Genomic DNA, 24,250 nt, shown 5'->3' with positions numbered 1-24,250 from the left:
GAAATTCATTTGAATGACACCCACCACTATTGATGTGATCATCTTGGCTACATTGCGTTTGGAATTAACTGCATGCATCTTGGCCCAAAAAAATGGAAGATTTGTATTTTGGATTGATTTGATAGTTCGATAATAATTGTATTAACCAGCTGTTTAACATGATCTTTATTTAAAGGCTATAATCTTTGGGAAAACATTTGAATAATATTTTTTTTCCAGGGCATTGGGTCTGCTTGGCTGCAAGACAGTATGTTGCAATGAAAAACAGTCGAAAGAACATGGGATGAAACCCAATGCTTCTTCGAGTGATAACAGTGGGTCCATCAATTGGCCTTTTCCCAAGGTAAGACCACAGCTGCCCTTGGACTTGTCTAAAGTCAAGCCGGCTCATATTCAGAGTATGACACTTTGAGCAGTGCTTGACTTGGACAGGAACTCACCGGAGCTGAGTACCGGCACCTCAAATGTTCTCCTGCTTGAGCTCCTGTTCCTCCTATAGAATATGATCTCAAAAGTATTGTGGAGCTCCTGCACCTACATGTAAACAGTACCAGAACCCAAAATGAGTACCGGGAACCTATTTCAGTCCAAGTCAACATTGACTTTGAGACATGATGGGGCATGTGATGTTCTGGTACCCATGGCTATGTGATATCCTGCATGTGTTGTAGGATGCCTGATTCCGCAAGATACATTTAAACGTTATGCTATATTCCGAGAATTTGGATGTAAAGGCAACTAAAGTGTAGATACTGAATGTTATAGGTTCTTTATTTACTTATCATGAACCGAAGCATCAATGTTCTCTGGACCAAAATAAACCCGGAGAGAGAGAGTGAGAGAGTGTGAGAGTGAGAGAGGACAGGGTGTGTGAGTCCATGTAAGAAAAAAAAACAAAAGTCACTGGAGGTTGACATTTACAAGATCCTCTATAACCCCCTTCCCCGCCCCCAAGACAGGTGTGGATAGTGAGAGGATCTGTTAGTGCAAAACTTGAGCCCAGAAGGCTACTACTACCACTACAGTAGGCTACTATGCATGCAGAATTTGAGTCTAATTTATTGCCTACGCACAAACAAAAATGATCTACGCAATTGCCATCACACCGCACACTGCACCGTCCCATCTGGACAAGAGGAATACCTATATAAGAATGTTGTTCAACATTCAACACCATAGTACCCTCCAAGCTCATCATTAAGCTTGAGGCCCTGGGTCTCAACCCCACCTTGTGCAATTGGGTCCTGGACTTCCTGACGGGCCGCCCCCTGGTGGTGAAGATAGGAAACAACATCTCCACTTCGCTGATCCTCAACACTGGGGTCCCACAAGGGCGCGTGCTCAGCCCCCTCATGTACTCCTTGTTCACCCATGACTGTGTGGCCATGCACGCCTCCAACTCAATCATCAAGTTTGCAGATGACACAACAGTAGTAGGCTTGATTAAGTTTTAATTTCCTCAGCGTACACATCACAGACAAACTGAAATGGACCACCCACACAGACAGTGTGGTGAAGAAGGCGCAACAATGCCTCTACAACCTCAGGAGGCTGAAGAAATTTGGCTTGTCACCTAAAACCCTCACAAACATTTACAGATGCACAATTGAGAGCATCCTGTCGGGCTGTATCACCGCCTGGTATGGAAACTACACCGCCCACAACCGCAAGGCTCTCCAGAGGGTGGTGCAATCTGTACAACGCATCACCAGGGCAAACTACCTGCCCTCCAGGACACCTACAGCACCCGATGTCACAGGAAGGCCAAAAAGATAATCAAGGACAACAACCACCCGAGCCACTGCCTGTTCACCCCTTTACCATCCAGAAGGCGAGGGTCAGTACAGGTGCATCAAAGCTGGGACCGAGAGACTGAAAAACAGCTTCTATCTCAAGGCCATCAGACTGTTAAACAGCCATCCCTAACACAGAGAGGTTGCTGCCTACATACAGACTTGAAATCATTGGCCACTTTAATAAATGGATCACTAGTCACTTTAATAATGCCACTTCAATGTTTACATATATTGCATTACTCATCTCATATGTATATACTGTATACTGCATCCTGCCTATGCTGCTCTGTCATTGCTCATCCATATATTTATATGTATGTATTCTTATTTCATTCCTTTACTTAGATTTGTGTGTATTAGGTAGTTGTTGTGGAATTGTTAGATTACATGTTAGATATTGCTGCACTGTCAGAACTAGAAGCACAAGCATTTTGCTACACTCGCAATAACATCTGCTAATCATGTGTACGTGACCAATATATATATATATATATATTTTAAGGTGGTGAAAGCGAGAGGCAGGCTGTGGGATCGAGGATTGCAGGCGTCACTTGAATGGTGAGTCTCTTGAGACTGTGCCTCGTTCCCTTGTTCCTCCAATGCTTCCTCCTGTTCTACTGTCCGTTAGGAATACATGTTTAGAATTCCCCTGCTGGTGATCTCTGACACTCTCTTCATCTCTTTCTCAAGCTCCCCCAAACTTTAGCCTTGCCGCGGAAGATAGCAGAGCCATAAAATGGGGCAGGGTGAGCTCCTTACTGTGCCCAGGCTGCAAGGCTCCTAGATAGAACAATAATATTACTAATACATCTAATTGATACAGTGATTTTTATCACATAAAGTATCTAAAACCCGCTTAAAAATCGACACAAAAAGGAAATGCAAATGTACTGTAGCATACAAAAACAGATATAAGAGATAAGGAAGGGAGTTGAGGCAGTTTGTCTTTGGGAGCATCTTAAGCCCGATGAGCAGAGGGAGGGAGCATCTCAGTCCCCTGTGACTGTAACTTTGAGTGACCTGAGTGACCAGGCCTCTCATTGGTCAATCCCTTTACAGCCTGCCCAGAAAATCCACTCACCTCTCCCACTAGCCACGGTTTCCCAGCAGCAGGTCAGAGTCTCCTGGCATACTATCCCCTGAGCTGCTCTCATAAAGTTGAGTGCGCATTCAAATGTATGTTTGGCATTGTTGTTCCGATCCTTGGCATTGGGTTGTGTTTGCACTGCCGCCTGTATACAGTTCGTTGTTATCTTAAAGCGGTCGTTGTTCTGCTGGGCGATTGTTAGTGTCTTTTATCATTCCATTCCAGCTGTACTTCCGTTTTATACTCATTATTTATGTTGTATTCGTTACATTCATGCATGTATTCCTACTTCTGAGTCAGGAGGATGTTTTTTTTTATTACAGTCTTATCATCCAGCAGAGGAATCTACGATGGATCCAGAGTTGCTGCTGAAGGTTGGCCCAGGGCCAGGTAAAGATCCTGGGGCCAGGGCCGGCTGTGCTCCTCTCCCTGAGGGCTTTGGCACCACTGCTGATGCAGGAAAAGACACCACAGTAGGAATCTGCCTGGCCGCAGCGGTGGCCACCATGGGCCTGCCATGGTTTCGGTCCAAGTCGTAACATGTCTCAATTAAAGCCTGGGGCAAATGTTTACATAGTGATTTGGATAGGAGCAATTTGGCTGAAGTCCTTCTGACATGTACAGCAACGCCTTCCAACTCTATTCCCGTAGGGTCTGATGTTGGCTCTCGCTCCAGCACCACTCTTCATGCCGTAACTCATGACACGTCCGGTCAATATACATTTACAACTGAGTTATTTAGCAGATGCTCTTATGCAGAGTGGCTTACAGTCCCCGCATTCCACTTTTTAAGGGAAAACAACCACATATCTTAATCATTGCAAGTAGACGCTTCTTCGATAAAACCCACTTTTCCGTTTTACGATACATGCCATCTTTAGGATGATATTTAAGATCATCGTGTCTTGACTAGACTGAACTTGGGAGAGTTTGGGGTGTGACATTTGATAAATTGATGAGTGACAATATGAAATTGGCTGCATAATCAGAGTCCCTGCAGATATTGTCACTGAATGGAGATTAATTTAAATGACTGGACACACAGTAGCTTGTTCATCTTTCACCCTACGTTTCAATCCCTTAAGACGAGTAGAGGTGATCCGTCTCTGTGTAGATCGTCTTGGTCTATATGCTACAGATGTCTGAGTATGCAAGAAAAGTGAGTTGACATGAAATTAGGCTTCTCCTCTAAATTGAGACATCTTCTTTCAGGGCCCAGGCGAAGGAAAGGTCAGCCTAAAGGTCAGCCCGGGTGTTACGAATCCCTTTTGGCCCGACAGTCTAGGGGGGATGGTAATGAGACCCGTAACATAACTCATGCAAATTATTATTGTGACAAAGTAAAAGTGTTAACGAAATAACCACGACAACAGAAATCTACCATCAAACTCCAGGTTTATTTATAAACACACGGTAATGGGGTGAGCAGGAAAAGGGGCTGAGCTGGACCCAAGGAAAGAAACAATAAGTATTCAAAAACACCCCTAAGCTAGACTAGCCTACTTTAACAACAGCTAACTAACTAACCAAAAATACAGTGGGTGGTCCACCCAGTTCTAACTAGTGTATTTAACAAAGTTTACCTACGGGTAGTGTATGCCCATGGGCGACTTGTCTTGGTTTCCCCCTTTTCCCACCAGCAACAAACAAACACCATAACCAAAAACAATACTCACAGGTGATGACAAAGTGCTATGAGGTGCTTAAACAAAAGAGAGGTTAAGACACAAAGCGAGAGTGAAACAGAGACCTACAGACATGGCATTTACAGAGAGATTGCTCTAGAACAAACAAATGGGGTTTTTAAACCATGGGGAAGGAACTGTGATAGGATAGGAAGGAGGAGGTGTGTCTTCTGATTGATGATTGATTGTTGACTGATTGGGGAGTGATGGTTTTCACCTGTGAGGGGAGAAGGAGAGAAAAGAAACACACACAGAATACACACACACACACAGGATAACTGTATCCGTAACACTCCCACCCTTAAAAGAGCAACCCTAGGGGTTGCGACTACAGTATTTCAATGAATACCCACAACAAAGCAACAACCTTGCAAAACATACAGAAATCATTTTCACACACGAGACAAAGCATCTGCCAACACATTATCAGAACCCTTTTTGTGGCGGATCTCCAAATTATAATTTTGTACAATCAGCGCCCAACGCATAAGGCGCTGGTTCTGGTTGTACATTCGGTGGAGAAAAACTAAGGGGTTATGGTCAGTATATACAATCACGGGTAGGGCACTGGAACCAATATATACTTCAAAGTATTGCAGAGCCAACAACAAAGCAAGAGCTTCTTGTTCTATTGTCGCATAGTTTGTTTGACATTTATTAAATTTACGTGAAAAATAACAAACGGGATGATCCACTCCACTCTTGTCCTGCTGCAGTAGAACAGCACCAGCACCTTTGGCACTAGCATCTACCTCAAGTTTGAACGGTTGTTCAAAATCTGGAGCAGCAAGTACAGTACGGACTAAGCAAATCGGTCAATGGAGCAACTACCGCAGATACATTTTTACAGAAGCTACGGTAGTAGCCAACCATCCCTAAAAAGCGGCGTAGCTCTCGTCTGGTGGTAGGTGCAGGGAATGCAGTTTTAGCCAAGACCTTGGCATCAACAGGGCGCACCTGTCCATGACCAACCTGTTTGAACAGAACAGTGTTCGACAAATCTATCTCGTCACCCTCTTGTAGTGCCTGAGCACGAGTGACAGCACAAGCGGGGAACACATGTGGATAACTCTGTGCCAGCTCATTCGAGAGAGAGTGGTCACTTTTATCCAATACTTCCAATATGGGTTACCTTTCCTCCGGCAATATCGTTACCCATTATAAAGGTCACACCTTTCACTGGCAACATAGGACGTACCCCCACTCTGAATATTCCACTGATTAACTCAGAGTGTACTTTCACAAAGTGCAATGGCACTGGGACAAAACCCATTTCAATACCCTGCACTAACACACTGGAACCACAGTATGTATCGTCAGATAAGGGCAACACATCAGACAATATAAACGACTGCGCCGCACCAGTATCTCTAAGGATTTTAACCGGTCGCTGAGACGCTTCGTCATTCGTTAGGGACACAAACCCCTCGAAAATGAATGGTTCATAACTGCGGTCGGGGATTGAGACTTTCAAACTACAGTTACCCTGAGGCACCTGTTTTGTTGCAGACCTCACAACCGTACGAATTAGAGCAACACCTGTTGGTGGCTTGGCACGAAGAGGCATCCCTTGTTTGCGTTTAAGCAGGAAGCAATCATTAATCATATGTCCTACTTTATGACAATAGAAACAGGGACGCTCATTCTTCTGGCGTGCTTGATATACTACTGCTGGCCGACTAGGGCTAAAGGTAGGAAACTCAGTGGCTCTACTCTCAGTTTGAGCCGAAAAAACACTCTTGTGCGTCAACACAAACTGGTCTGCCAACACAGACGCTTCTGACAGGGAGGATACTTTCTGTTCGTTTAGATAAACTACAATGCGTTCGGGTAAGCAATTTTTAAACTCTTCCAACAAGATTAACTCCCGGAGAGAGTTGAAATCAGTTACCTTACTAGCAGCGTGCCATTTATCAAACAGATTTCCCTTGTCTCTAGCAAATTCCACATAAGTCTTACTAGAAGACTTTCTATGAGACCTAAATCTCTGTCGGTATGCCTCAGGCACAAGCTCATAGGCACGAAGAACAGTAGCTTTGACCACTTCGTAATTCAAACTGTCCTCCAGAGGTAACGCTGACAAAACCTCTTGGGCTTTACCAGTTAATTTACACTGAAGTAATAGGCACCATACCTCTTCAGGCCATTTCAATGCTACGGCTATACGCTCAAATACACAAAAATAGGAGTCAACCTCTGACTCTCTGAACAAAGGTACTAAGGCAATCTGCCTACTAATGTCAAACGTGTTTGAGGACACAGTAGGTGAGGACGGCTCACAAACAGGCACAGTAGGACCGGAGGCTAGCCTCGCTGTCTCTGCCTCCAGTTCCATCTGGCGCATTTTGAACTCCAACTGCCTTTGTTCTCTGTCTGCCTCAATTTTACATATCTCCAAATGCCGTTGTTCTCGTTCTTTTTCTGCCTCTATTTTGCACATCTCCAACTGGAGAGTCTCTCGCCTAATTTGGGCTCTCTCTTCCACCTCCAGTTGGAACTGTGCTAAACGGACATCCCTCCTGGCATCACCATTTGACAGTGGGGAGAGTGGATCAAAACGTGACAATGTGGCTGGTGTTTTAGCCTCTCCCTCATTATCAGACACCAATGGGCTTACAGTAGCAGCAACATCCGCTACAGGGGTAGTAGGCTCAGGCAGCGGTAACACAAGCACCTGCTCTTCCAACAATACATTTAATACTAGCCGTTTAACCTCCGCCTTAACTAAACTCTGCGGAATCAATACTGAATAATGGTCAGCCAAGGTCATTAAATCAACTCTACGACATTTGTCAAAAACCTCCCACGAAGGGTTATCCAAAAAGGATCTCAAATCAAAAGTAGTCATTTTACACTACTTCACAAGTGCCAAAGAAAATAGCAAACACTAATGCTAATGCTACTTCAGCTATGACGCTCAACACTGAACTATACCACTACAACAACCTACATGAGCGGCATGGGTGTCAGTTATGACAGATCCCGGACGAGCCCCCACTTATGTTACGAATCCCTTTTGGCCCGACAGTCTAGGGGGGATGGTAATCCGGGTTGGAGCGAGCGGTCGCATTCGCACTTCGGCCCGCAGGTAGTATAACTTTTCATTACATTTCATTACATTTCACTATAGCACAACGGTTTGATTTGTCTAATCTTAGCAATTTCTTCTTAGCTAGCTACATAGCCGTCTTTGTATCAAAGATAATTGCGTAATTATCGTATTTTGTCATTCTAACGTAGTCTACACTGCTATCTGCCCAGCAGCTAGCCAGCTAGCCAGCTAGCTAACGTCCACCGTCTACCGAATAGCAGCACTGTAAAAACTATTACACTCAACTGAACGACTTGATTAGTGTAGTGTTAGCTAGCTACATAGTTGTCTTTGCTGTCTTCGTATCCAAGATAATTGTGTAGTTTAGAGTGTGTAGTCTTAGAGTGATTATCTTAATTTACCGAGGTTAGCTAGCCAGCTATTTGTCGTCCTTAACGTAGGAGACACTGCTAGCTAGCCAACAGCTAGCCAACGTCTACCGAATAGAACTTCCTCACTCAACAATCCGGTCGCATTCCGCTTCGCTCCACAGGTAGTATCACATTTTCATTTCATTTCATTACAGTACAACGGTTTGATTTGTTTGATCGTAGCTAGCTACATAGCTAGCTACATAGCCGTCTTGGTATCAAAGATAATTGTGTAGTCTAGAGCGATTTTCTAGGTTAGCTAGCCAGCTATTGTCGTTCTTTTAACGCAACGTAACGTAATCAACACTGCTAGCTAGCCAGCTAGCCCCCGAATAGCAGCACTGTAGAAACTATCACACTCAACGGAACGACTTGATTAGTGTAGTGTCAACAACGCAGCCACTGCCAGCTAGCCTACAAAGTCAACAACGCAGCCACTGCCAGCTAGCCTACTTCAGCAGTACTGTATCATTTTAATAATTTTAGTCAATAAGATTCTTGCTACGTAAGCTTAACTTTCTGAACATTCGAGACGTGTAGTCCACTTGTCATTCCAATCTCCTTTGCATTAGCGTAGCCTCTTCTGTAGCCTGTCAACTATGTGTCTGGCTATCCCTGTTCTCTCCTCTCTGCACAGACCATCCAAACGCTCCACACCGCGTGGCCGCGGCCACCCTAATCTGGTGGTCCCAGCGCGCACGACCCACGTGGAGTTCCAGGTCTCCGGTAGCCTCTGGAAGTGCCGATCTGTGGCCAACAAGGCAGAGTTCATCTCAGCCTATGCCTCCCTCCAGTCCCTCGACTTCTTGGCACTGACGGAAACATGGATCACCACAGATAACACTGCTACTCCTACTGCTCTCTCTTCGTCCGCCCACGTGTTCTCGCACACCCCGAGAGCTTCTGGTCAGCGGGGTGGTGGCACCGGGATCCTCATCTCTCCCAAGTGGTCATTCTCTCTTTCTCCCCTTACCCATCTGTCTATCGCCTCCTTTGAATTCCATGCTGTCACAGTTACCAGCCCTTTCAAGCTTAACATCCTTATCATTTATCGCCCTCCAGGTTCCCTCGGAGAGTTCATCAATGAGCTTGATGCCTTGATAAGCTCCTTTCCTGAGGACGGCTCACCTCTCACAGTTCTGGGCGACTTTAACCTCCCCACGTCTACCTTTGACTCATTCCTCTCTGCCTCCTTCTTTCCACTCCTCTCCTCTTTTGACCTCACGCTCTCACCTTCCCCCTACTCACAAGGCAGGCAATACGCTCGACCTCATCTTTACTAGATGCTGTTCTCCCACTAACCTCATTGCAACTCCCCTCCAAGTCTCCGACCACTACCTTGTATCCTTTTCCCTCTCGCTCTCATCCAACACTTCCCACACTGCCCCTACTCGGATGGTATCGCGCCGTCCCAACCTTCGCTCTCTCTCCCCGCTACTCTCTCCTCTTCCATCCTATCATCTCTTCCCTCTGCTCAAACCTTCTCCAACCTATCTCCTGATTCTGCCTCCTCAACCCTCCTCTCCTCCCTTTCCGCATCCTTTGACTCTCTATGTCCCCTATCCTCCAGGCCGGCTCGGTCCTCCCCTCCCGCTCCGTGGCTCGACGACTCATTGCGAGCTCACAGAACAAGGCTCCGGGCAGCCGAGCGGAAATGGAGGAAAACTCGCCTCCCTGCGGACCTGGCATCCTTTCACTCCCTCCTCTCTACATTTTCCTCTTCTGTCTCTGCTGCTAAAGCCACTTTCTTCCACTCTAAATTCCAAGCATCTGCCTCTAACCCTAGGAAGCTCTTTGCCACCTTCTCCTCCCTCCTGAATCCTCCTCCCCCTCCTCCTCCCTCTCTGCAGATGACTTCGTCAACCATTTTGAAAAGAAGGTCGACGACATCCGATCCTCGTTTGCTAAGTCAAACGACACCGCTGGTTCTGCTCACACTGCCCTACCCTGTGCTCTGACCTCTTTCTCCCCTCTCTCTCCAGATGAAATCTCGCGTCTTGTGACGGCCGGCCGCCCAACAACCTGCCCGCTTGACCCTATCCCCTCCTCTCTTCTCCAGACCATTTCCGGAGACCTTCTCCCTTACCTCACCTCGCTCATCAACTCATCCCTGACCGCTGGCTACGTCCCTTCCCTCTTCAAGAGAGCGAGAGTTGCACCCCTTCTGAAAAAACCTACACTCGATCCCTCCGATGTCAACAACTACAGACCAGTATCCCTTCTTTCTTTTCTCTCCAAAACTCTTGAACGTGCCGTCCTTGGCCAGCTCTCCCGCTATCTCTCTCAGAATGACCTTCTTGATCCAAATCAGTCAGGTTTCAAGACTAGTCATTCAACTGAGACTGCTCTTCTCTGTATCACGGAGGCGCTCCGCACTGCTAAAGCTAACTCTCTCTCCTCTGCTCTCATCCTTCTAGACCTATCGGCTGCCTTCGATACTGTGAACCATCAGATCCTCCTCTCCACCCTCTCCGAGTTGGGCATCTCCGGCGCGGCCCACGCTTGGATTGCGTCCTACCGGTCGCTCCTACCAGGTGGCGTGGCGAGAATCTGTCTCCTCACCACGCACTCTCACCACTGGCGTCCCCCAGGGCTCTGTTCTAGGCCCTCTCCTATTCTCGCTATACACCAAGTCACTTGGCTCTGTCATAACCTCACATGGTCTCTCCTATCATTGCTATGCAGACGACACACAATTAATCTTCTCCTTTCCCCCTTCTGATGACCAGGTGGCGAATCGCATCTCTGCATGTCTGGCAGACATATCAGTGTGGATGACGGATCACCACCTCAAGCTGAACCTCGGCAAGACGGAGCTGCTCTTCTTCCCGGGGAAGGACTGCCCGTTCCATGATCTCGCCATCACGGTTGACAACTCCATTGTGTCCTCCTCCCAGAGCGCTAAGAAACTTGGCGTGATCCTGGACAACACCCTGTCGTTCTCAACTAACATCAAGGCGGTGGCCCGTTCCTGTATGTTCATGCTCTACAACATCCGCAGAGTACGACCCTGCCTCACACAGGAAGCGGCGCAGGTCCTAATCCAGGCACTTGTCATCTCCCGTCTGGATTACTGCAACTCGCTGTTGGCTGGGCTCCCTGCCTGTGCCATTAAACCCCTACAACTCATCCAGAACGCCGCAGCCCGTCTGGTGTTCAACCTTCCCAAGTTCTCTCACGTCACCCCGCTCCTCCGCTCCCTCCACTGGCTTCCAGTTGAAGCTCGCATCCGCTACAAGACCATGGTGCTTGCCTACGGAGATGTGAGGGGAACGGCACCTCAGTACCTCCAGGCTCTGATCAGGCCCTACACCCAAACAAGGGCACTGCGTTCATCCACCTCTGGCCTGCTCGCCTCCCTACCACTGAGGAAGTACAGTTCCCGCTCAGCCCAGTCAAAACTGTTCGCTGCTCTGGCCCCCCAATGGTGGAACAAACTCCCTCACGACGCCAGGACAGCGGAGTCAATCACCACCTTCCGGAGACACCTGAAACCCCACCTCTTTAAGGAATACCTAGGATAGGATAAAGTAATCCTTCTCACCCCCCTTAAAAGATTTAGATGCACTATTGTAAAGTGGCTGTTCCACTGGATGTCATAAGGTGAACGCACCAATTTGTAAGTCGCTCTGGATAAGAGCGTCTGCTAAATGACTTAAATGTAAATGTAAATGTAATGAGACCCGTAACATAACTCATGCAAATTATTATTGTGACAAAGTAAAAGTGTTAACGAAATAACCACGACAACAGAAATCTACCGTCAAACTCCAGGTTTATTTATAAACACACGGTAATGAGGGGAGCAGGAAAAGGGGCTGAGCTGGACCCAAGGAAAGAAACAATAAGTATTCAAAAACACCCCTAAGCTAGACTAGCCTACTTTAACAACAGCTAACTATCTAACCAAAAATACAGTGGGTGGTCCGCCCAGTTCTAACTAAAGTTTACCTACGGGTAGTGTATGCCCATGGGCGACTTGTCTTGGTTTCCCCCTTTTCCCACCAGCAACAAACAAACACCATAACCAAAAACAATACTCACAGGTGATGACAAAGTGCTATGAGGTGCTTAAACAAAAGAGAGGTTAAGACACAAAGCGAGAGTGAAACACAGAGACCTACAGACATGGCATTTACAGAGAGATTGCTCTAGAACAAACAAATGGGGTTTTAAACCATGGGGAAAGAACTGTGATAGGATAGGAAGTAGGAGGAGGTGTGTCTTCTGATTGATGATTGATTGTTGACTGATTGGGGAGTGATGGTTTTCACCTGTGAGGGGAGAAGGAGAGAAAAGAAACACACACACAGGATACACACACACACAGGATAACTGTATCCGTAACACCGGGGAAGGCCTATATCTTTTTCTTCTTATAGTGTAAATATGTGTGACATTTTGGCAAGGAGGTACCGAGATGCCGGCTGTGGAACCGAGGATAGACGAGGTGACAGTGTATTTTCCCATGGTCTGTTCTGCTAAGTTTGCTTTCCTAATTCCAGAGTAAGTAACTCTGTTTGATGTCAATCAGTTATAAACTCCAAAAATAGAAAAGGACATTTCCTGATGAAAATGTGTGCGCTTGCTCATCTATAGTGAGTATTGGCTACAAGTTATAGCCAATAGGAAGGGGGATTGTTGGGTTGTTTTGGGGTGGGTGTCACACATAGTAAAGGCAGGGTGGTGAACGTGGGAAGAGAGACTTCATTGACCTGGAGTAGTTTGCTTGCGAGGGAAAAGGATGCTCAGTTCAGAGTTGAGGAGTTTTTCATGTACTTTCAGTGTAACCAACCCCGGGGTAGCTTTGATTTCAGGGAATACATGGTTGAAACGTTACAGTGTCATGGAGCTTTTATGCTCATTTAAAACGGTTACAGTAAATGGTATCAAAAAGCTTTTACGATCAATTTAAGATGACTCTACATTTCAACGTTGGTTTGGTGTTTGTAGCGTAAACGGTTCAAGAGCAGTGGGGATTCCAAAAAGTACTATAGCCTATGGAGCTTCATGCAAATGTGAAATAGTTATAGGTAAAAAAAATATATAAATATGCTTTAAAGATGGTTTGGTCTTTTGTGGCTTAAATGCTTGAAGACTCGTTCTGGGCGGCAGGTATCCTGGCAGGTAGGAGCATTGGGCCAGTAACCAAAAGGCTGCTGGATCGAATCCCAGAGTCGACAAGGTAAAAACGGTCCTTCTGCCCCAGAACAAGGCAGTTCAACCCCAACAACAACGGCTCTCCGGATGACGTGGGATGTTAAGGCAGCTCCCTGCAGCTCTCTGATTCAGAGGGGTTGGGTTAAATGCGGAAGCCACGTTTCAGTTGAACGCATTCTGGTATACAACTGACCAGGTATCCCCTTTCCCCAATCAAATGTTTTGACCATGTAACCTATGGCCATTGAAATGCATTGGAATTTACACAAGTATGGTTGTAGTGTGAAACAAATAAACAGTATCAATACGTTGTTTGTTTTTTAAGTTACTTGACCAGTGCCAGTTTTGACGTTTTAAAGTTGTTTTGGTGTTTGTGGCTTTCAAGGTTATTGTGCTACAGGTGGTGGAAGAAAGCAAATGATTACTAGAAAAAAACACATTTCCCGAAGAAAATGTGTGATGCTCGCTTGTCTTTAAGTATTTGTAATGGTAGTGACTGCAGGGGATGTGTTTTTGTACAATAGATATGATTGCCACCATACTGAACGACATTGCAAACAGCTTGGGCTGAGCTCTCCCTGGTAAGTTTTACTGTCCTCTTCGGCACATGCATCCAACACCCTGTTCGCGTTCTCTTACTTTCAGATGAAATGAAAACATTCAGACAGGTTAAGGACGAGCGAGACACGTCTTGAACCTTTAGACATAGCTAGAGTAGACATACACGTGCCATATATGTAGACATAATGCATATATAGGCTGTCTAGTTAGTTGCGTAACACACAGGCGAAGGAACAGTCAGCCTTAAAATACGGAAGACAACCTTCTCAATGGTCTGCTACGCTACTGCACTGCAACCGATCACGGGATGGCCTATACATCTCTCTTCGTACAGTTTAAAAGGGTAAGACATTAGGCAAGGCGACCCTGAGAGGCAGGCTGTGGGATCGAGGATAGGGGGGGCAAAGACTGGGATGGAAGAGTGAGACTGGAATGCGATGTGATATGAATCAGACTTTGTGAACAGCATCTTATTGGCTCCTGTATTAGAGCGAGGGCTTCTGGGTAGAAGACTGCCATGATGTAATGTGTGGAGGTGTCACCATTCCCCCTCCCCTTATAATTGATTTGATACCTGGTGGTGAGTTATGCAGTCTTACCATTAAAATGTGCAGTCAAATACATTGTGTCAGCTTCTTTAACCACAAGACCTACAACCCAGTATTTCCCCAAAGTTTGTTTTGCTAATGTTATATTTCCAGAATAACTTGGTTGATACAAACCAGTTTTATACTAAATAGACGACACATGATACTAAGGTTAAAATTCAGGAAAGTTGTTGAAAAGTTTTATCACTTAACATGTTCGAGGCCAAAACACTAGTTTATGCCTCGTGTTTATGCCTTCAGGTTGCCCTTGTGTCCCTTCTTTTGTCCTCCGGGAGCCAGCTGTCCTGCGTTTAGTTGTGATTACAGGAACTGCTTCAGGAGGCGAGAGTCGGGCATCTTGACAACATGGCCAGTCCATCAGAGCTTGTGGTGAGCGGGGGTGGTGGTGACGCTGCGGATGTTTTCCTCAAGGACACTGGTGTGCCGGTCTTCCCAGCTGATCCTTGAGGATGTTGCGGAGGCCATCTTTGGTGCCGAGACTCCAGGGCTTTAAGATCCCTGCTGTATGTGGTCCGTACAGTAGGGTAGGGAGCACTAGTGGTTTGTAGACCAGGATTCTGGTTCTGGCTTGGAATGTAGTGATCCTCTGAGACTCTTTTCCTCCGAAGGCTCCAGTGGCACAGCTTAGGTTGGCGGTAGTGTATTTCTGATTTTGGAGGAGAGAAGGCTGCCATGTTAGGGAACGTGGATTGAGCAGCAGACACTGAGGAAGTCTGCAGACACCACCTGAAGGATGAGTGAGTTGTGAAAAATGTATCTTTACTCCTCCCTTGTGTCAGAGCTTAGACATGGCAGTGTGTATTTGAGGCCCAGGACAGGAGTAGGAAAAACTTGGGCCCTTTCCGATGCGCTTACAAAACGTATCCTTACTTCCTCCCTTTCTTGAAGAATTCTCTGATCTGACATGTGAAAGCAATGCAGAGGAAAGCTTGCGCGCACACACACACACACAATCCAGTTGTCATAGTGATTTCTTCAACTAATGAGCGGTAAATTTTCCAAAATCACCAGATTTTCAACTTCGTGCGTTACATCACACTGGCTTTTATCCTCAACAAGTCCATTTGGTAGAACCACAACTGGTGGAAAAGTACCTTTATGCAGATTTTAGAATATTTGCAGGGGGAAAAAAATATGGAAACCTAGCTATAGAGAAGCATTGGAGAAACCTCAACTTAATTATTTTACCTTTATTTAACTAGGCAAGTCAGTTAAGAACAAATTCTTATTTTCAATGACAGCCTAGGAACAGTGGGTTAACTGCCTGTTCAGGGGCAGAACGACAGATTTGTACCTTGTCAGCTCGGGGTTTGAACTTGCAACCTTCCGGTTACTAGGCCAACGCTCCAACCACTAGGCTACCCTGCCGCCCCAACTTCCAGTTGATTTAGTAAATTGACACCAACCCTAGTTGCCACTAACAAAAGCATAGGATATACTGATTGGGAGACTTACTTGCCTGGCTATCTAGACTGATTGCGCGACCAGCCAAACATTTGGATCCGAGTACCTCCCGACCCGTCAAATTGGTCCAGAATGGGTGAAGCAGCAGTTAGAAAACGTGCCATTGGCTTTGATACTGTTAGAGATGATCCCGTCACTGATGACTCTTGTACAACACCCCTCGTACTCCTCCTCACCACAAACAACGTCAGTCTGACTAAAGTATGTAGCAAACGGAGCTTACGTCGTCACAAGACGGATTGTCAGGTCAACCAGGCAAGGGGCACATGGAAGCCATGCCAGTCAGCTTGCCGCAGGTCCTGGTTCCCTTTGAATCCACACTATTTCAAGCTAAATGTGGCTTAAATGTAAACATTAAACAAACCTGCTCAAATCTGTCCAATACTGTGGTTCATCTTAACTTTTTATTTTTTATATTTTTAACTCATAGCAAATTGGGTGTGTCGACAACTTCAGAATTGATTCCACTAGTGAAAAGCAGTATACAAATCCTATCCATCACTGGTGATAAAAACCCATTAAGGAACCAGTTCTCATTGATTGGTTCATACCACAGCCTGTTTTGGCTGGCACATCTCTCCAGCTTATCGGAGGGACCGTCTGTGTTGTGACAGGATGAAGTGTGGGGTAGAGACATTAGTCCACGCAGTGTGGTGTTTATTAGGCACTAAATGGAACACAGTTCCATTAGTTCCATTGCAAAAATGTTTCAGAACAGTTGCGTGCCATAATGAACATGTGCTCTGGAAGAATGAGATGATCGTTCAATAACAGGACTTTTATTGTGAAGGAGTGCAAATTAAGCCAGTGTAGTAAACAGAAATATTCTGCAGGCAAAAATACTCAATCCTCACTGAACAGAGGTGTGACTTATAAAAATGTTCCCATTGAGTTGAGTTCACTACAGGCTCTCTGGCAGCGGACTGGTGGGGTGTCCGTTCAGGAGAAAGAAGAGGTCGTGAGTGGTTGGAAGTGTGGTGTGGAAACTTTACTCCTTGGAGGCCATGTGCAGACACAGGTCAACAACACGGTTGCTGTAGCCAAACTCATTGTCGTACCTATAGAAGACAGATGTTTGAAAATTCAAAAACCTACAATCACAGGAAAGCTAAGACCATACTAATGTTAATTAATGTGGCGATCAAGTTCAAACATTGTTTTTTCTTCTCCAAAATGTGTTGAGTTTATTTAATAAGCCCTTTGGTTAATTGAATGTTTGTTTCCTGGTTTAGATCAAGGTATCAATTTGGTGATGGAAACTAACAAATCAAAGGCAAGTTTCAGTGTTCCTCAAAGCACATATACTGCCCCTGTTAATATTTTTAACAGTTGCAACATTCACTGCAATGCAAATGATGCACAGCTTTACATGTCGATGAAACGTTGGGAGTCGGTGGACACCTGGTGTGAGCACAATGTGTAGGTTCCTGCGTACATACCATGAGACCAGCTTGACAAAGTGGTCGTTGAGGGCAATGCCTGCGCCGGCGTCAAAGATTGAGGAGCGGCAGTCGCCGTTGAAGTCTGTGGACACCACCTGAGGGGGCGCAACAAGTCATAGTGGAAACGATTAACCATCACAAGCGTTCGCTAGAGTTGCCACTTAAGACATTTCAGCCTATGACCTTGAGGCCCATGGCATAGGAGTAGGGAAAGGCTGCCTTATGTCCCAATCACTCCTTTCCCCTGAAGTGTGCTCTACGTCCATGCATTTGATGTGTTCCAGAACTAGCACTACTTGTTCAAATTGTCACCTAATCAAGCGCCTCTTTAAATCAGCTGTGGAATACACCAAATATGTGGCCTGGCTGGGGGTACTCTAGACCAAGGTTTCCCTAAACGTTTCGTTTGTCAACCTAACACGACGCAGCTGATTCAAATAAAGCGTGATGAATTGGTTATGTGAGTCAGCTGTGTAGTGCTAGGGCAAAAAACAAGGTGTACCCGGGGGGGGGAGGGGGGCTCAGGACAGATCAGGAAACCCTGATCTAGATTAATCTGATGACTTTAAATTCATGGGAAGTAGTGTACAAGTGCACACTTCAAGAAAAGGACAGATTGGGACACAAGGTTGTAATGGGGAAATATTTACCTGGTCTTCTGTGTATCCCAGAATTCCCTTCATGGGTCCTTCAGCAGCAGCCTTGATGACCTTCTTGATCTCGTCATAAGGCGCCTAGAGCAGAAGAGCGAACATGTAAAAAAAAATGTATGAAGTGCCTGTTGCTGTAATGCTGGTGACTTGCACCAAAATCCCAGTTCAACCTCTACGAGACATTCGCAAAAGTATAAAAACATTGTTGGGAGACTTACGGCCTTCTCAAGACGGACAGTCAGGTCAACCACGGACACATTGGGAGTGGGGACACGGAAGGCCATGCCGGTTAGCTTGCTGTGGGTCAGAAAAACAAAAGGTTCAGGATCCACACCATTAAGAGCACAAGTGGGCCTCAAATAATTTATTCAAAAAACAAAACCCTAGTAAAAAGCACTAAGGCTATATAAATCTCAGTAGTTAACTATGATATCAAACCTCCATTAAAAAAAACGATTGTCCCGGATTGGTTCATACCCATTCAGCTCGGGGATAACCTTGCTCACGGCCTTGGCGGCGCCGGTGGAGGCGGGGATAATGTTCTGGCTGGCACCACGTCCATCTCTCCACAGCTTACCGGAGGGCCCGTCAACAGTCTTCTGTGTGGCTGTGATCGCGTGAACAGTGCTCTGTGGGGGGGGGGGGGACATTAGTCCATGCATGGTTCAAGGAGCACCACTAAGATTAAAGGACACATTCAAAAAATCAACACTGAATGAAGATCCATTCTTACCATAAGACCCTCAACGATGCCAAAGTTGTCGTTGATAACCTTGGCGATGGGAGCCAGGCAGTTAGTTGTGCAGGAGGCGTTGCTGTGAGGACATAGAAAGTGTTAACATAACAGTAAATATTTAATGATTAAACATTGTGCCACCAACTCGTAAAATAATCAGCTGACATTGCACTTCGAATTGAAATATTATTACTCAGGACTGACGAAGAAGTGAGAATACAGCACACTGCGTACGTGTTTGTTTCAGGAATTCTTTTGTACAGGTCATAATTTGGCCGCAGGGAATGACCAACGCTCCTTAAAAAGGTAACGCAACAGGAGGCTCACCTGACAACCTTCAGGGAGTTGTCGTACTTCTCGTGGTTGACGCCCATCACGAACATGGGTGCGTCGGCGCTGGGAGCGGAGATGATGACCCTCTTGGCACCTCCCTGCAGATGAGCCTGTGGTGGGTGGTTGGGATGAGGGCAACGGTTAAGTTTGTGGAAATGCAAAGCTTCTGAATGAACTAAGCCAGCCAACCTTTAGCACATAGCAGAAAAAGACATATGAAATGAAAAAAGGGAGTTAAGAAAAAAAAAAGGGGTCGTAATTGAAAGTGGGGTCACACTGCATAACATGCCTACCAGAACAATGAACGCACACCAAATCACTAACGACCTAAACATGTGACCATGGCCTTCCTACTGCTACTTACAGAGGCCTTCTCGATGGTGGTGAACACACCAGTCGACTCGACGACGTAGTCCGCGCCAGCCTCGCCCCACTTGATGGCGGTGGGGTCCCTCCTGAAGAACGCAACGAGATGAAGTCGGGGTTAAACTACAAAGCTAGCGTTCCAATTACAGAAGTAGAAGGTTTCAATGTGTGTGAAACCCATAGGAATAATATACCTTTTCTATCCTACTAGAGCACTCGGTCAATGGGGCAGTTTCCCAGAACCAGAGAGTAATCTTTTTTTTTTGTCCACCACTAAGCTTAATATGGGTGCACAAAAGCATCCAAATGTGTCATTTGAACCAATGTACCTAAAGAATAAGTCAAGGAAAACCAACTCACTCATGGAAAACTGTGATGTGCAGATTGCCAATGATCAACTTTCCACCTTCCTGCTTCACTTCGCTGTCCTTCCAAACACCGTGGGTGGAGTCATACTTGAACATGTAGACCTATGGAACAGGGGCAGGACTTTAAAGCCAGTAAGTGATGGTACAGTAAACACGAGCAGCTAAAACTGGTTTATGTGTACTGCATTTCTTAACGCAGTATGACGTTCACCATGTAGTCCAGGTCAATGAAGGGGTCATTGATGGCGACGACCTCAACCTTGCCGCCCTTGGCAGCGGCACGGGTCACCAGACGCCCAATACGCCCAAATCTGAGAGGAGAAAGAGTCTTACAGTTAATTCTCATGTATCATATTACCACACCGGCATGTGGCAGGAGCCCTAAACTGACATGTCTGACGACAGCTCTACAACACCTGCCAACCTTGACATGGAGCCCAGAGCCTTTGTTTATGCCCAATATGGTTGGGTTGGTGCAGCGTGACCAGAAATGAGAAGTGCGGGGTTGAGGACAAATTGGAAAAGCAGGTTAAAGACTCATCTGTTTAAGCTTGGTTGGCCTGTGCAGTTAAAGGGACATTACCCTCAAATCATAGCTTTTTTTAATACACTAAAAGGCAACTCTAAAATGTGCCACAGATGTCACAAGCCGAGGGAGCATGCAATTGTTATAACTGCAGGAATGCCCACCAGAGCTGTTGGCAGAGAATTTCTACCATAAGCCCCCGCCAACGTAATTTCAAGAATTTGGCAGTACATCCAATCAGCCTTAACCACGTCAACACAGGACCTCTACATCCGGTTTCTTCACCTGTGGGATAGTCTGAGGGGAGGGTGGGGTGCTGAGGAGTCAGTCTTAAAGCCTTTTTGTGGTGGATAACTGATTGGCTAGGCCTAGCTCCCCAATGGGTGGGCTTGGCTTCCAAGTGGGTGGGTTTATGCCCTCCCAGGCAAAACCATGGCTGAGCCCCTGACCAGTCTTGTGAAATCCATAGATTAGTGCCCAATTTATAGATTTCAGTTAACTAATTTCCTTATGACCTGTAACTCAGCAAAAAAATTGAAATAGTTGGGTTCGTATTTTTGTTCAGTATAGCTTAATGTACATCTTGCCATCAGTTGTGTAGATGGTTTCATCTTAAATTGGGTGAATAGTGTAGTGCAATCCACATGGGACTGCTCCCTTACGTGAAATTAACGAAGTCTGATGGTTAGGGTTTTAACTCTGGCTGATTACTGATAGGGCCACATTGGTCAAATACTGTGAATGTTGGAGACTTGAGTTGCAGTCAGTGGCTGAGAAAAGCCTAGACACCACTGAAATACTAAGTCAACTGGATTACAGTCTAGAATTGTTTTAAATCCCAATTTAAAAAACAGAAAAGTCCATTCCTGGGCAACTGAAATAACTTCTATTTACATAACATTAGCAGCCAATTACTGCACAGATTTGTCTTGTGATATATACAGACCAATCAAGTTCAGAGGGGATGATAAAATCCCTGTGACTGAGGATTCAGTGTCACTCATAAGGATCACCACAATGTTTAACACATTTGGACTTTGCCCAGTGACAATCAGATACACCCCCAGCTGAAAGGGTGTCCTGTTCACAGGGGTCAATGAATTGACCACCAAAGGAGTCAAAGTGCATCAGGACTAAAAACAAGGTGAAAAACAAGTAGCCTATTTGGCAACAGTATGAGCCAGTCAAATTGGCATTGTGGAGCAAATTCCTTGCTATCCTTTACCATTAACAAGCAATTTGTTCTAGTCAATTAAGTTTTGTATGACTTAACACCTTTTTATGAGTCTTATGACATAGGCTTTGAGGGAACTGAACAGTCACGAGGATCGATTGCGCTCACTGTTAAGAGTTTAGTTTACTGTATATAGGTCAATCAGCACATTAGTGTCCCAGATTAGAAATGGGCATCATTACAGATTGATTATGAGAAAGGGCTTATTGCAATCGTATCTTCCGGCAGTCTATTGGTCAAATAAAGGTTCAAAGGATAAGATTGGTCAAAGAACTCAACAAAAAAAGGGTACTTTAGCTGACAAGGTTAGCGGGATATTAATAGATGGATAGAATAAAGGAATGTGACAGCTGAGAAGATAGGAGAGAGCGCTATAGAGGCGATGTGACACCCAAACTATAAATAAGTAGAGAATGGACATGATAAGTGTCCAGACCAGGCTTGTGAACTAGTAGTTACAGTATGGCATGAGCTTTCCTCCAACTTGGTTCCAAAGTACACAAACTGTCTCAAGGGATTTGTGCAACGCAAGCCTGGGTCGCTTCTGTGACATTTTGAACTCTCCTCTAGTTCTGATAGAAAACCAGTCATTTCTTTAAAAGGTATTGACAAAAAGCAGGTTACCCATTGATCCCAATCTTCACCATTTTGCCTGATATGGTATAGTCCTCTGAAAGTAAAACATAAATTAAAACAAGTAGGAGTAGAATGCACATTGATGTCAGCATTTCACAAACTTGGTTTTTGTTCTAGTGGTAGACAGACAATTCAAATGATCAACTCAAACATGCTTTGATTAAGCCATTTGAAATCAGCTGTGTAGTGTTACGGAAAAAACAAAACGTGCACTACTTTGGGTCCCCAGGACTGAGTTTGGGAAACACTGATCTACGTATATATATATAAAAAAAAAAAAAATTAAATGGCCATTAAATCTGTGCCATCTATCAGCAGTGTTTTGTTAATGTACACAGTTGACATAAGTCATGGAAAACGTTGAGAAAATGTACTAAGTCCGCATGCACAGAAAACACATAGGTTAGCCCAAAGTCAAAAGACAGCTATTCAAAACACCATGTACGCCTAGGCCTACACTGCACAGTGCGTAAATTACATACAATTAAAGGCATACTTGAAACTGTCAATTAAAGTTGGTTTTGGAAAGCATAAAAGAGCAAATAAAGTTTTTAAAGTACCGTTCTTGTATAGCCTCTGTCTGTCCACTTGTTCGAAAGGGGAAGCGGGGACGAGTAAAGGTGCGCTCGCATTTTATCTTCCCATTGAGTCCGTGGACACGCCTCCGCGTGCGCACGCCTGGTCAGAATGTCAAGGTCGTAGTGGTTTGTCAATCTGCAGTAAATACGGAACAAACAACCTGCAGCGTTCATTTGGACGGTGTGGACAGTCGTGCCTTGTACCCTCCATTATTATTGTTTTTGGTTAGATTGGCAGCATTGCAACTGGGCGCATCTTGGCAAAAAAATATATGTTCTCATTAGCAGCCTAATTTGATATTGCATTAATATTGTACCGACCCTGGGTTTATAAGCGCGGATATCGACTCTGCAGTTCGAGCGTGCTTTTTGCGGCACAGTCGATAGCGCGCTGGACTTCGGGCTACAAGGTCGAGAGTTCGAGACCTGCTCCCTGCCTGTTTCACTACAATATACCTACTAATAAATGAAACAGGTGAGGCTAGATGGATTGGTAAACTAATTTGACACTTGTTAACACACATGGAAATACAGGTAGACTCAGCCAAATGATGTTACCATGAGCAGCACTACAGATATTGGGTGCTTTCCCCTGCCTAGGCATTGCTGATGCCTGCCAGATCTTACAACGCCTGGATCACAGGAGGTTGGTGGCGCCTTGATTGGGGAGGACAGGCTCGTGGTAATGACTGGATCGGAATTGGTGGAATGGTATCAAATACATCAAACACATGGTTTTCATTTGTTTGATGCCATTCCATTACCCCGTTCCAGCCATTATTATGACCCGTCCATCCCTCTGCTGCCTCCTGTGGCCTGGACAGGTATTTTATGTATCAGCTAACCACATCCTATGTTATAGCAATCTGTCAGTCTGACACAGTCGATGACGTGACAAGCAACCATTGATTGATGCATGCAATGTCTGAGCAGGGGAAACAGCCATTGAGATGAGCGAAATGCAAGACTTCGCTCTCACACAGTTACACACAGTATCCACTTGACAGGTGTGGCATAACAAGAAGCTGATTAAAACGGCATGACCATTACACAGGTGCACCTTGTGCTGGGGACAATAAAAGGCACAGACGTCTCATGTTGTGAGGGAGTGTGCAATTGACATGCTGACTGCAGGAATGTCCACCAGAGCTGTTGGCAGAGAATGTTAATTTCTCTACCATAAGCCGCCTCCAACATAGTTTTAGAGAATTTGGCTGTACGTCCAACTGGGCCTCACAGCCCAGGACCCCCTCATCAGGCTTCTTCACCTGTGGGATCGTCTGAGACCAGCCACCCAGACAGCTGATGAAACTGTGGGTTTGCACAACTGAAGAATTTATGCACAAACTGTCAGAAACTTCTCAGGGAAGCTCATCTGCATGTTCATTGTCCTCACCAGGATCTTGACCTGACTGCAGTTCGGCGTCGTAACTGACTTCAGTGGGCAAATGCTCACCTTCGATGGCCACTGGCACGCTGAAGAAGCATGCTCTTCACAGATGAATCCAGGTTTCAACTGTACTGAGCAGCATGCTAGCAGATACCCATAGACTTC

General features: G+C 45.5%; 1 protein-coding gene across 7 annotated transcripts in view; it reads right to left on the bottom strand.

Moving 5' to 3' along the window:
- Positions 1-22,763, bottom strand: part of LOC115128351 (glyceraldehyde-3-phosphate dehydrogenase-like) — a 32,895-nt gene extending 10,132 nt beyond the window's left edge. For 6 of the 7 annotated variants that reach the window (XR_010463820.1, XR_010463816.1, XR_010463817.1 and 3 more), the window contains exons 1-12: positions 22,678-22,763; positions 22,106-22,151; positions 19,933-20,032; positions 19,714-19,823; positions 19,352-19,442; positions 18,982-19,097; positions 18,652-18,733; positions 18,396-18,547; positions 18,137-18,215; positions 17,916-17,999; positions 17,263-17,360; positions 16,779-16,881 (exon numbers count right to left, since the gene is read on the bottom strand). Coding sequence is in view for 1 of the 7 variants with exons in the window: in XM_029658127.2 (XP_029513987.1) it covers positions 16,812-16,881; positions 17,263-17,360; positions 17,916-17,999; positions 18,137-18,215; positions 18,396-18,547; positions 18,652-18,733; positions 18,982-19,097; positions 19,352-19,442; positions 19,714-19,823; positions 19,933-20,032; positions 22,106-22,128 (1,005 nt within the window). In the remaining 6 variants the exon portion in view is untranslated. Of the gene's footprint in view, positions 1-16,586; positions 16,882-17,262; positions 17,361-17,915; positions 18,000-18,136; positions 18,216-18,395; positions 18,548-18,651; positions 18,734-18,981; positions 19,098-19,351; positions 19,443-19,713; positions 19,824-19,932; positions 20,033-22,105; positions 22,152-22,677 lie in introns of those variants that run through there. The other variant, XM_029658127.2, reaches the window with a different exon arrangement.
- Positions 22,764-24,250: the final 1,487 nt, after the last annotated feature.

This window comes from Oncorhynchus nerka, linkage group LG4, assembly GCF_034236695.1.
Source record: "Oncorhynchus nerka isolate Pitt River linkage group LG4, Oner_Uvic_2.0, whole genome shotgun sequence".
NCBI lineage: Eukaryota > Metazoa > Chordata > Actinopteri > Salmoniformes > Salmonidae > Oncorhynchus > Oncorhynchus nerka.
The sequence above is the reverse complement of the archived record's forward strand: the minus strand, read 5'-3'. Positions and strand labels throughout refer to the sequence as shown.